This window comes from Mus musculus, chromosome 16, assembly GCF_000001635.26.
Source record: "Mus musculus strain C57BL/6J chromosome 16, GRCm38.p6 C57BL/6J".
NCBI classification, from domain to species: domain Eukaryota; kingdom Metazoa; phylum Chordata; class Mammalia; order Rodentia; family Muridae; genus Mus; species Mus musculus.
In genome coordinates this window covers 35,817,832-35,831,328 of record NC_000082.6, presented here as the reverse complement: position 1 = coordinate 35,831,328, position 13,497 = coordinate 35,817,832, and the positions used below count along the sequence as shown (strand labels likewise).

General features: G+C 44.2%; 1 protein-coding gene across 9 annotated transcripts in view; it reads right to left on the bottom strand.

The window, feature by feature from the left end:
- Positions 1-2,866: 2,866 nt before the first annotated feature.
- The window catches only part of Hspbap1 (Hspb associated protein 1), a 58,737-nt gene continuing 48,106 nt past the window's right edge, over positions 2,867-13,497 (bottom strand). For 7 of the 9 annotated variants that reach the window (XM_006522469.4, XM_006522471.4, XM_006522470.4 and 4 more), the window contains 3 exons: positions 12,567-12,650; positions 6,530-6,640; positions 4,825-6,446 (listed from right to left, as the gene is read on the bottom strand). In XM_006522469.4, the coding sequence (XP_006522532.1) occupies positions 5,931-6,446; positions 6,530-6,640; positions 12,567-12,650 (711 nt within the window). In that variant the 3' untranslated portion in view covers positions 4,825-5,930. Of the gene's footprint in view, positions 6,447-6,529; positions 6,641-12,566; positions 12,651-13,497 lie in introns of all 9 variants that reach the window. The other 2 variants (NR_152314.1, NM_175111.3) reach the window with 1 other exon arrangement.

The following is a 13,497-nucleotide window of genomic DNA, read 5'->3' as shown; positions in this document are numbered from 1 at the left end:
ATTTATTTTGATGCAAAAATCAAGGTTTTCATTGGCATAAGTTTCTTCTATTGATAAAAAAAAATTAAAAGTGCAGGGCTTAGACCCAGTCCTTTTATAACTGTTACTGTAAATAGATCCAAGATGTTTAAGCCTGTGAGTTAAAGGCAAAATAGAAAATTCATGGCTCTGAGTTTATTGTTAGGGGATTTTCAGATATTTAATTAGAAATGGCTGAGAATAGTTAACAGAGAACAGTCCAGATTACCTTACATAGATAGATTGGTTTTCAAAAATGTCAGAATTCCACAGATATGATATTTAATGTTATTTATTCACTTGTTGAGATATATCTGCTCCTAACAGCTTCCCATTCGTGGACTCAGAGAAGCAGCTGAGCATCTTACCTCCAGGTGAGGTTGAACACTGTGGCTAGGTAGCCACGGAGCAGAAACATCCTATCTCTCCTGCAGACCTGTACTGTTCTCGAAAGGACACAAGTTACAGGTTAGCACAGCTTAGTTCTGCAGAGACAGAACAGGCTCGTCCTTAATATTCCTGTTTCTTTAAGGTCTGTCAGATGATCCTGGGCCAGAAGGCTGAAGACAGATAGATGGATGCTCCAGCTTCCTGACTTACTGGGAAGGTATAGGTAGGCAGCTGGCTCTACAATTGTCTCAGTTCTGGAAGCTGTGTTAGGCTTCCTATATATTTTCAGGTAATGTTGGTCACTCTCGGATTCCTGACGGGGTGAAAGACTACTTAAAGTCTCCTAGCCAACCCAGGCTATTTACCTTGAGAGAACAGGCTTGGGAGGATGGTTTTCAGATGGCATACAATCTAAAGCCAGGTCTAAGTCAGGTGTAGAATTATAAGGCTTTTTAAAGTTAGTAGATGACAGTGCTCTATTTTATTGACAAAAATGATGGACTGGATGTTAGGTCTACCTTGTACTTTATAAATTGCAAAATGGTAATAGTTGTGCTCAATTTGTATTTGAGAGAAAGGTTTTGTTTTTTACTAGAATAGAAAGGGGTAAGTGTTGTGGATGGGCCAGGTGCTGTTTGTATTTTGATGCTAATTCTGCTCTCCTGGGAAGGGCTTTGGACAAGGAGCGAGTCAGGTGACGTCTTGTGAACCAATCGCCTAATGAATGAAGGAGTCAATCACTGGGCGAGTAGGCGGGACTTCCGGGTTGGATAGGGGAAGGAGTAGAGGGACTCTGGCTCTTTTTGGACAGGGATAGCATAAGGACAAGATGTAGCGGTTTATGGCTAATCCACTAGGATTCACCACTGGAGACATTAGATTTAATATGGCTTACAAGATTAGGATTCTACTTGTTGGGCCCAGAGATTGAGTTACCATTGTTTCTGGGAAAAAAGAAAAAAAAAAAAAAAGTACAGTCTTAACGCTGTAATTTTAATAAGATTACCGTAGGCCAGTTAAAACACAGGGACCAGGGACGTTAGCAGCTATAAAGTGCTTTTGGGAGATTTTGAATGTGGCCACGCATGGCTCTGTTGATTCCTACTTACTTAGGTTATAGTGGCTTTAAATAACTAAGTCCACTGTGATGTTTTGAGCAGCAGATGGTCTCTTGACCTGACTCTGGTGACACTATATCCTGATAGAGAAAAGTAATAGTTTAAACAACTGACAAACTTGAAAAAGAAAAGGAAATTGGATGTCTAAAATGCCGCAGTGCCACCTTGGTCGGTCTGATGTCAGACGTCAACTGCCTGGCACATACCCATCCCAGTGATGCTGCTGCTTATTGCCTTTTTGTGGTTATTAAGAAAGGACTGCAGTCAGTTTGACTAAAACAAGATCCACGTTATTGCTTAGAGAGAAAGAAAGCCAGCACTAGTCACTTATTCCTATTTTTCATATCTATCCAGAAAACTGACTTCAGTGGAGGTAAACTATATAGAGACATACACTTCTGTTTTTAAGACTGAATTACATGTATGCAATGCTTTAAGATTCTAAAATACTTGACAACTAATATTTCTTTTTAGAAGTCAGCTAAATCTACTTAAAGGCAACATCATTAAAACTAACAGGAAGAAACTGAAAGGCATCCTCACCAGGTAGAGCTACTACCTGGTGTTTTTGCTACTTGGAGAAAGTGAAGGGAAGTTGGACCCTGGAGGTTTCCTTGCATCTTTGTTGTTTCTCTTAGAGATCACTGAAGCCAACCAGTGTTCCTGGGGAGAAATAACCATACAATCCTATGGTCCACGAGACCATTATGCTCATTAACATTATGGCTTTCTGGAAGGAAGGTGTTGAAGGCTGTCTTAGTCAGGGTTTCTATTCCTGCACAAACATCATGACCAAGAAGAAGTTGGGGAGGAAAGGGTTTATTCGGCTTACACTTCCTTATTGCTGTTCATCACCAAAGGAAGTCAGGACTGGAACTCGAGCAGGTCAGAAAGCAGGAGCTGATGCAGAAGGCCATGGAGGAATGTTCTTTATTGGCTTGCCTCCCCTGGCTTGCTCAGCCTGCTCTCTTATAGAACCCAAGACTACCAGCCCAGAGATGGCACCACCCACATGGGGCCTTTCCCCCTTGATCACTAATTGAGAAAATGCCTTACAGTTGGAGCTCATGGAGGCATTTCCTCAACTGAAGCTCCTTTCTCTGTGATAACGCCAGCTGTGTCAAGTTGACACAAAATTAGCCAGTACAAAGGCATTTAGACCATTTTCCCGAGTCTGGTCTCTGATTCACGTGCTCTGTACAAGCAGAAAGCAGTCGTTCTCAGGGAACATTGCTATGCTATATAACTGCTTGCTGCCAGAACCAGATGTATTGAAGACAAAACAACAAATCACCTCCTTTCTATATCCATTAATTAAAGCAAAGTTTACTTTCTGTTTTAACAGGTTTTTATTTTGCATTGTCACACATTTATTTAAAAACTATATATAGCCCCCTCCCCTTTTTTAGTGATGGTCCAGGTCAGTTGGTATATCAGACTATGTTTATGTGTATCTAGGTGTTCTATGGCTCTCAGAGAACTCAAGGCAACTATAATGGCAGTTTTTGAAATATATTGTAAAATAATAAAAGATAACAATGAAAAACAACCAACCAACCAACCAAACCTAAACTCAGGGACAGGAGAGATGGACAGAGTGCTTACTTATCAGTGTTTAAGAACACTGTTCTTGTAGAGGACCCGTGTTTGGTTCTTATCACCCACAGGGTAGTTTATGGTCATCCGTAACTAAAGATCCAGGGAGCCAATGCCCCCTTCTGACCTGTGAGGGAACTGCACACATCAATTCATGCAGGCAAACATTCTCACACATTAAGTAAAAATAAATATATTTTTTTAAAAATCCAGACTATACAACTATACTGCTACATTCATGGATGTATTAAAACAAACAAAAAAATTAAAACATTCTCATGGAGTCCACCATGCCTCCTGAACACCACGTGGGTATGTGAGCACTACTGACTTGTCCTTCAGTATTGGACGATACTAAGCATGCGTCTGAGCTCTGCCGGCCCATGCAGAGCCAGAGTACTTACCAGTTGATTTTCCTGACTCAGATGTGGTCCTTGGAGATGCAGGGTGATGTGGGAACAGCTCATGAGCGTTTTCACGGTGCTTACCATTCGGATGCCCTTGCAATCAGCCAGGACCTCGTAATTGCCCTCTACAAAATCAGGGACTCATCTCCTACCACCCACTTTTACAGACATTGTTGCAGGATATTTAATCACACCATGAACGAACCCCCATCGAGATTTGAGTTATAAACTGGAAAAAAAAAAGCCTGTTTCTATTTGTGGTGTGGTTCAACCCTTTGTACATGCTTTTAATCCCTTTTGATGGTGTATAGACACGTCCTTAGTACTTACCTTTAATCTCAAACGATGTAGGTAAAGTTAAGTTTGTAGAAGGAAACTATCCATGTTTGAAAGTGATGTCTAATTGAGTGGCAAAGTGATGAATCAGAGAAAGACTTGACAGAATAGAATATGTCGAACTCTTGTGAGAAGAGAGGAGGAAGGGAAGCTACTTAAGGGACAATGCAGAGAGGGGAATGAGGCAGTTTACCAGGACAGTAGTATAGACAGGTTGCAGAGAGAGAACAAGCTAGACATAGGTGAAGATAGAACTAGCCAGAGAATGAGAAGGAGCCAGAAGATCAGAACAGATTGCCAGAGTTAATCTGAAGCCAAGCAGAGCAACTCAGGAGAAACTGAGAGAAGCTAGATTGGTTCAGTCAGCCTGGAGAGGAGTTTGAGCCAGAAAGAACTAGGAAAGGGTGAGCTTATTCAGCAGTAAGGCTCAGAGGCTGAAAACGTTCTAGGCTTAGATTAGATTGTACAGAGGCTAGAAGCTTCCAGGCCTAGGCGTAGGCCTGGGTTAGCAGACCGAGGCAGTGAACCTCTAAGACTACAGGACAATAAGATACTTCCTTCTCATGAAAGAAAGACTTCCTGCAGAAGACCGTCCCAGCTTCTCTGAGCCCAGTCGACACTGAGTCCATTCTGTAACAACCCTATGTATGCAGAGAAACTGTGCCTCCTGAGAAGCTTCATAAAGTAATGAAACGTAAATGCTTGTGTGCCTTTAAAACCAGAGGAAAGCTGTCTTACTTGATTAGTGTTTGTAACAATGGAGAGCGCTGCAGCCTGCCAAAATTGTCTGAACAGGACGCTCAAGCGATGCCGAACGAACGCTGGGGCCATTCTGTAGCCATGCCCATCTACCCCACTTCAGAGGACCTCAGCCTTTCAGACTGCTTTGCAGCCGAGTCTTACCTAACAAACCAAGACCAACCCAAATGTGAGCTAGCTAGTTTGGCTACTGAGCGATGTGCTGGAAAGAGGTGACCACAGTGGCATTTTATTGGGGAAAGCACATTTATAAACATGTACAAACTCACCACCTCCTGTTCCATCCTTTATTTTAGAATCATACTATTGAGAACCAACCTTGGTAGTGTAAACCTGTAATCCATCGCTTGGGGAGGCGGGCCAGAGGATCTTGAATTCAAGGCCAGTCTAAGGTATACAGTGGGACCCTGTAAAAACAAACTCTCAATCCAGCCAGGACCCCTGGCTTGTGAGGCCTGGAAGTGAACCTACTCCTATCGTTTTGCTAAATGAACAAAACATCAAACTGCCTTCTGGGTCCTTTCTAGATGATCCTTCCTTACCCAAGGAGCACTTTGTACAGTGAATGCTGGCTAACACAGAGCCAGGAGAAACAGGGAGGTGGCGAACGCCTTTGATCCCAGCACCCTGGAAGTGGAGGCTGGTGGATCTCTTGAGAGTTCAGGACCAGCCTGGTCTATACTGAGAGCTCCTGGAAAGCCAGAGAGAGCTACATAGTTGGATCCAGTTTCAACCCCCCCTGTTCCCTACCAAGGGAAAGGAAAAAGAAGCTGGAGAAAGAGGGGCTGGGAGTTTTTACAGGTCAGAGATCAGGGAGGGGTGAGGCAAAGCAATGGCTTTTGGAGTGGACAGGACAGAACCGGTTTGCCTGTGAACTCTGCAGCTATAGTGTGGTCGCCTGTGCAAGAGCAAGCCAGTCAATATTCTAATGTGGACACAAGGGCTCCCAGCGCTAGCTAAGGAGCTATTGATGGCTGCGTCCAGAAGGAAAGTTGAGTTTTCTTCAGTGGTACAACCCTGGTTAACCAGGGCTAAGTGGATAGCCATATTATATGTATCTGGCTAGCAGCAACTGGACTCAATGGGTTGTGAAAAAAAAGTAAATAAATAAAGAGAGAAAATTTGGGACAAAGGGGATTTGGAAGTGGCTGGAGGTGCAGTGCAGCATGAATGTAATCAAAATATACAGTATATACATGACATATTCAAAGAGCAAGTAAAAAATCATAAAAAGCAAATATACACGTATATCATATTATTTCTAAAAATATATTTTAAAAGTTATTAAAAAGTAATTAAAAAGTTACTAGAAAGTATCACAGCTTTTTCCTTGTATCAAAAGCTGGGCCACCATCCTGGTTACTTGTGGATTAACTAGGCAGTCCAGCAAGTCATCTGTGGACACGAAGACTCGAGAATGCGCCATAGGACCCCTCGGGGCCAAGGGCTCCGTCAATGCGCTCGCCCCTTTGCTGGTTTGCTGTCTCCTGGCACAGGGCAGTTCTGCAAAGTGTCCTCCATTACTGCTGACAGATTCTTCGCTGTCGCCTTCCAGTGCGCCTCCTCTCTCTTCGGATGCTGGTGTCACAGGGATCAGATCTGGGCCAAACAGGCTCACGGCCTCCTGTTTCTCAGCCCTCGATGTGAGGCTCGGGCCCTGGGCCTGCTCCACTTCCATGTGCTCCTCCTGCACACGTGGCTCCGCCCCGTTTGCGCTCAGCACTTGCAACTCTACTGCTTTAGCTTTTTCACAATGATCAAAAAAGGCACAAACAGCACTGTTCAAGTAGCAGCTGTTGACCTCGTGAGATGTCTCCTCAACCTAGGAAGAGGAGAGCCCTTCAGCACTGCGCTGGAGACCAACTGGGCAGACTCACCATCCACACCAAGAGCCGACCGTCCTACCTCAGTGGGGTTCAGCCAGGTCCTGGGGTGGTGCGGGTCCTCTGCAGTCTTCAGTGTACACACGAGCATGCGGGTGATGGCCTCCTCCACCCGCGCTAGGTGGTCCTCTTCCTGAGGAAAAAAAATTAAAAAAACCAAACCACATTTTCTTCTCTGTCTCTGTACCTCATGATTTAAGAGCCTTTTAGCTGTATGCTCTGCCCCTCATGAATTCCAACCCTGTCACAGAAGGCAGACCCATGCTTTTGGGAGCACCATAACTCACATGTGTTATTATCACCTGCTACCTATGAGTGTAGTTCACCGAACTTAAGACGCAGGCCTTATGTACAAATGACCTTGGATAATTTTTTTTCTAATCTTTCCCACTCCTTGTATGTCCAGATTTTTTTTTTCAAGGAATTAATAAACACATGGAACAATGATCCTTATGGAGAAAAGACGAATCATGTGACGAACAGGAGAATGGGCAGCTAGTTCTGTGGTGGCGGAGGAGGGTGGGGGAGTTGTCACATGGGCCAGGATTAGATCCCTCAACATGAGGGTGGTGTAGGGGAGAGGCTAGCCGTGGTGACACATGCCTGTGGCTGAGATGGAGACCACTCAGAGTCTGACACCTCTACGACAGAAGGATGGGCTGGTGGCCCATCTGAAGCCAGGCTGGGTTACAGGGAGGGTGTGTTTCAGAAAAAACCAACAAACAAACTAAAAAGAGAACACTACAGAATATAGAAAGATTTTGCATACATTAATAAGACAATTTTTTAATGGGCAATAGACACAAAGATAAACATTTTTTTTTAAAAGAGCAATTATTTGACTAACAAATGCCTCAAATCCTTAGGGACCAAACTTGTGCTATTTTACAGTCTGTTCACACTTATATTCTCAGGAAAATTCTAGAAGAGATGACTGGAACAGCAGCACATTAACAAGCTTCTAGAAAAGACCATGGTGAACTCTAAGAAACTACTTAAGCCATGTGAACTCAATTCTAAATAATATATGAACGAACGAACAGTATCTTATAGTGCATTAAAAACAGTATATCACAATCAGGTTTGATCTACTTCAGAGAAAAAGGATGAATTAAGACATCAATTGGTGTAATTTATTACACTATCATATTTCTACTGAAGAGAACTGTGGGGAGTGGAGAAGCCGGGAGTGAACGTGCATCGCTCACACGGGCACAGGTGAATTAAGTCCCAAGAGCCTTGGACCATGGAGGAATGGCAAAGCCTTCCCCAGAGGGTGAGGCTCAGAGGGACATGGCAGAGCCTTTCTCTGGACCGTGTGTGAATGTTGACAGTGTGTGCAGAAAATATCCACCATGGCTTTCTCTCCTGCCCCCCAAATTATACACTGAAGACTCTCCTATACAGAGATGGCTTCTACTGAGATTAGCTAAGTCTGTCTGCTCAATCCAGCTGTATACCACAAACCTTGCTTTCTGGTTTATCTGCATGTAACGACCCCACCTTCTTGCCAGTTGTATGCAATAAATTACCTAGCCTCCCTGCACAACCCTATAAATTAAACATGCCGAGTTTTCAGTGTGCTGTGGTTACTCCAGAGAGAGTCCAGAATACCTGTGGTGGTCTGAATGAAAATAGCCCCCAATGGCTCACGGGGAGCGGCACTGTTAGGAGGTATGGCCTTGTGGGAGGCCAGGATGGGCTTGAGGTTTCAGAACTCAAGCCAAGCCCATCACCACTCTCTCTTCCTGCCATCTTTGGGTCAGGATGTAGCGTTCGCTCAGCTATCTTGTCTGCCTGAATGCTGCCATGGTCCCCGCCATGATAATAATGGACTAAACTTCTGAAACTGAAGCCAGTCCCAGTGAAATGTGTCCTTTATAAGAGTTGCCTTGGTCATGGTGTCTCTTCACAGCAACAGGATACCGAGTAAGACACCACCTGACCCCAGCTTTCTATACTTGTGTATGAGTGTTTGTGATTTCTTCTTTCTCTCCCTGGAGGCTAGGTATAAACATATAATGATATTATATGATCATCCCCACTGATGCGAAACAGCACTCAGTGAAATTCTACATTCCTTCTAGATTTTAAAAACAACAAAACCCCTGAAACAGGTATGCGACATACCATAGACAAAACATATAGACAATTCAGTCCCACACCTGTCATTTGTAATTAAAGGGAAACCGCTACACAGTTGCAAACCACTGCGCCCATCGTCCCATCATTTAGGAGTGAAAGGAGGAGAATGACTTCAAGACCACGCTCAGGTCCCTGTGACTTTGCAGCCAGACTGAGCTACATGAGACCACCTCACAACAAGCAAGGACATAAATCATTCATTAGAATTCCCTCCAAAGTCAGGAAGAAAGCAAAGACGAGCAGCACCTCCACTATTTATTACTGAATTAGATGTACTAGCCAATGTGGTTAAATAAAACAATTACAGGAAAACAAATTGAAAAGAAGGAGGTAAAACTACCATAACTTTTGGGGAATATGAGATATGCTTAAAAACCCAATAAAGTCAGACAATATTAAAAAATAATTCAATCAAAACCAAAAGATAATCACTGCTCAGCCAAAAGATAGAATGGATGTCAGGGGAACAAAGATCTTACTATGGCAGCCAGGAAAAATGAAAGACTCAGACGTAAGCTTTAATGGGAAGAAAGTCAGAGAGAGGAGACTTTACAATATGCTTATAAGAAAGAAAACTGAATTCGGACAAGAAAGAATAATAATTCAATATCTAAAGTCCACGTAAAATTTAATATGGATTGGATAAAAGTATTATAAGTTTTTCCTCTTCAAACTAGATAAATTGATTTACAAGATTATGTATAAAAAATAGAAGCAAGAATAGCCAGGAAAACACTTTAATAAAAATGTGCTGAGAGAAGTCAGTCTTATTAGCTGTGACCAACACGGCAGATTTGGTAAATAAAGCAGGAGCAGGAAGAAGGAAGAAGAGACTTTCACACAAACCAAGTCTCTCACAGTCCTACTGGGATTGGGAAAACCGTCTTAGGGAAAAGATGAAATCTGATATACTTACACTACATACTTCCCAAAACTCCTCATGGATTTAAACATGAACTAATGTGTAATAGCCTAATAATTCCTTTATGACCTGAGAAAGTGAAAAGTCTTTGTAACTATTCTTAAAAAGCCAATCCAATCCAATTCCACAGCACAGCCTGTGCACAAGGCTCTGGGAGGAACGGTGCCCACCCGCCACAGATGGAAATGTAAGACTGCATCATGGCAGTGTAAGACGTAGGGCCTGGGGGTCAGGATCCTCCCCAATGTCACACTTCATTGAATACAGAACGGTACACACAGAGGTCACCCCAACATCATTTATAATTATAAAATGCCAGAATCAATCAAACATCTGCCCACTGGGGGGGGGGGGTCTACTGAATGACAGTGGAGCACACCCACAGTGGGATGTAGTTGCTAAGGGGAAAAAAAGGATATTTTTGGTTCTATTATGTAGGTGAATCAGAACATTACTGCTCAATAACAAAGAATCAGAAATCAATGAGATTCAAAATAGGAGACCTATATATAGTAAGTTCTTTTGCTTTTTTAAGATTTTTTAAAAATTTTATTTTATGTATACGCGCACACTGCAGCTGTTCAGATGGTTGTGAGCCTTCATGTGGTTGTTGGAAATTGAATTTAGGATCTCTGCTCACTCCAGTCCACCCTGCTCGCTCAGGCCCATATTTATTATTATAAATAAGTACACTGTTGCTGTCTTCAGACCCATCAGAAGAGGGTGTCAGATCTCATGGTTGTGAGCCACCATGTGGTTGCTGGGATTTGAACTCAGGACCTCAGGAAGAGCAGTTAGTGCTCTTAACCGCTGAGCCATCTCACCAGTCTCTATAGTGAGTTCTTAAAAGAGTCAAGCAACTAATAAGCTGTGGCCAGTGTAGATTTTTAAAAAGAGGCATAAATGATTAATACTAGAAGTGAAAGAATGTCAGGTAGACTCTGACATTAACAGGACAATGAAGAAATCATATGAAAAGGCTTATGCCTATAATTGTGCCTCCCCTCCCCTACCATCTTAATACCCAGAGCAGTGTAAGGAACCAAATCTATTTATAAATGCCATTCTCAAGTAGAGGAACGGTGGTTGTCTGCAGACATGATTGGCTTGCAAGCCTGTCGCACAGAAAAGCACAAAGGGATCCTGGGATGGCTTCATGTGCCAGGAAGCAAGGATATGCCCGACCACTCATTTGGGCAGCATGAAGGAGTATCACCAAGTGCACTGGCGAGAAGATTCAAAAGTCTCTAGGGTACGCTGGAAGGTTGGGACAACCAACACAATGAAAATGAAGCTGACTGGGAAGCCAGGCAGTACAGGGTGGGGGCAACCTGGCATGACAAAGACCACATGAAAAAGTCTCAAGTTAGACAAGGTTTCTAGAAAGGGGGTACAAGGGTGTTACAAGCATCACTGTGAGGAAGAAATCCCACTAGACACACCCATGGGTCTTCAGTGTCATGTGGTTTGCCCTGGGGGGTCCCTGACATCATATGCCTTCTCTTACTCATAGTAATGTCTTCTGTGTGTGTGTGCGCGTGGGCATGTGCACATGTATACAAGGTAGAAGACCACCTCGAGTGTCACCCTGAGGAATGCTGGCCACCTTCTTGGAGACAAGGTGTTTTACTGGCTTCCCTGGCCATCGGCAAGCCCCAGGAATCCTCCTGTCTCTATCTCCCCAGCAATGGGGTTACGAGCATTTGCTACAACTGACACTGGGTTCTGAATCCTCCTAAAAGCTTTCCCACCTGAACCCAGCAATTTCATTTGAAAACGTGTGTGTGTGTGTGTGTGTGTGTGTGTGTGTGTGTTTATGTGTACAGGTTATGTTGGATGCCTTTACTCGTTGTCTAATTTAAGCTTCACAACCATGTCCCTGAGCTGGATCCAGTTACAATCACTGTTTTGCAAGTGAACTTACAAACTGAGCTCTCCTGGAGTGAACCATCTGCTGGAGAGGGCACGGCAGGTGTGAGTTTTGCAGAGGACTCCATTGCACGTTTGCTCCAGCTGCAGCTTCAAGCAGACTTGCTAACTGTGAGGCTGCTGGTCTCCCAGCAGGCTCCCCACTGAGCCCCAAAGGCTTGGTGTCCCCTCTTCCCTAAGCCTGTAAGTACAGCTTCCTGTTTCAGTAATTCTCAGGACCCACATACTCCAAAGCCCTTCACATAACCAAGGGAAACACCTCAACCCAGGGGAGGGTGCCACTGCCACGGACAGCACAGACTTGTCAGGCTGTGGACTGCGGAGGGCAGAGAGGCAAGCAGAGCCCTAAGGAGGAACAGGTTCAATCAGAAGCTCTGGTTAAAGACAGTGCACACAAAACTGAGACTCCGGGTTAGAGAGACAGGTCGAGCCCGACAGCTACTGTATTGTCAAATAGCTCAGGGAGCCAGGATGAAGGTGTTACTGGGAAAAGGGTCCTGGTAGAAATGAATGATAAAAATATAGTGCTGACTGTCTGCACTTTGAGACAATGCATAGGTCAAGATTAGAAATAAGGATCCTGAACCAAGGAACAGATATTTTTATCTGGGATAGTGTGCGACAGAACCAGCAATATAGATGCTTATAGATGGCAGATCCTGCTAGGCCTAACACAATGCTCCTGACACCACTCGAGGAAGACATCAATGTCAGGGCCACTCTGTGTCCTTTCGAGGAGTGACTGGGCACAGGAGTACATGTGCCATAGGAAGCCAAGGGAGGAGGACCAAGTGCCTGAGACCCTAAGTAGAGACACCCCATCTCCAACACAACCCAACCCAACCACGGCAAGCAGAACAAGAGGATGGCACATCTCTAACCTGCATGTTTATCCAGAGAGGACAGACTCACAGAACAAACTCATGCTGTGTGTGAACCAGTGTCACAGAGATCTGGTGAGCCAATGGTCTAGACAGGCTTTGCTTATCTTAGGCATGCGTTCTTTAAAGGACGAAGACAACAACAGCAACAACAACAACAGCAACAACAACAACAAAAGTACCAGCTCAATCCAGGAGTTTATACTGACGGTGACAGGATCAAGAGACTCCACGTAATGCCACCAGTGTCTGGGAACAAACAGAACCTGCAAACCAAAGAAAAGATAGTTACCACAAGAACCGGACATTTCTCTTTCTAGCTGAGACTGCTAAGGGGAAAGAGAGCCAGGGATAAAGCCAAGGGAACAGAGGGAAGGAGGGAAGAAGAACACCCCCCCCCCCCAAGCTTCTCTCCGCCCCCAGCTGCTGTGGTCACGAGCTTACAGCTTTTCACTCCTCTTAACCGGGTGACGTCTGCTCACATCTAACTTTTAGTAAAAGCTTTGAAATTCTTCTTTCCATCGAACAGTAGCTGTGCTCGTTCTGATGGAAGGAAGCATGCAGCCACTTCCCCTTATTTACTGGAAAACCTCCCCGATAAAGGACAGGGTGCAGGGAAAGACTAGAGCAGTCAGAGCCTCAGGCACTGTAGGTAGGAATGGAAAATAGCCACTGTGGAGAACAATATAGTGATCTCACAGAAGACCAACCACACTCTCTGAACCACCCATGCTACTCCTAAACACACGAGAACCTTATAGCAAGTGCACACAGCAGCAACACACATTCCTAACGGCTCTCGAAATCAGCTCAGGAGTAGATCATTATGGTACACCTACATAATCAAGAACTGTCCAGCCTTGAAAACATGTTCTGCATCACAAGTCAGACACAAAAAGCTCCACACTGTTTGGCTGCAGTACATGTAATGCCCAGAACAGGAAAATCTACAGTGATACAGAGTAAGGTAGTAGCTGTTAGGGGCTGGAGGAAGAGGCATGCATGAAGGGAAGTGCCTGGTAGAAGATTGATGCAATGTGGCCCGGTGGATCTGTGTACGTGTGTGGAGAGAACAGGATGAGAGCCAGCAAGGAGGGGGCAAGGAAGGGCAGA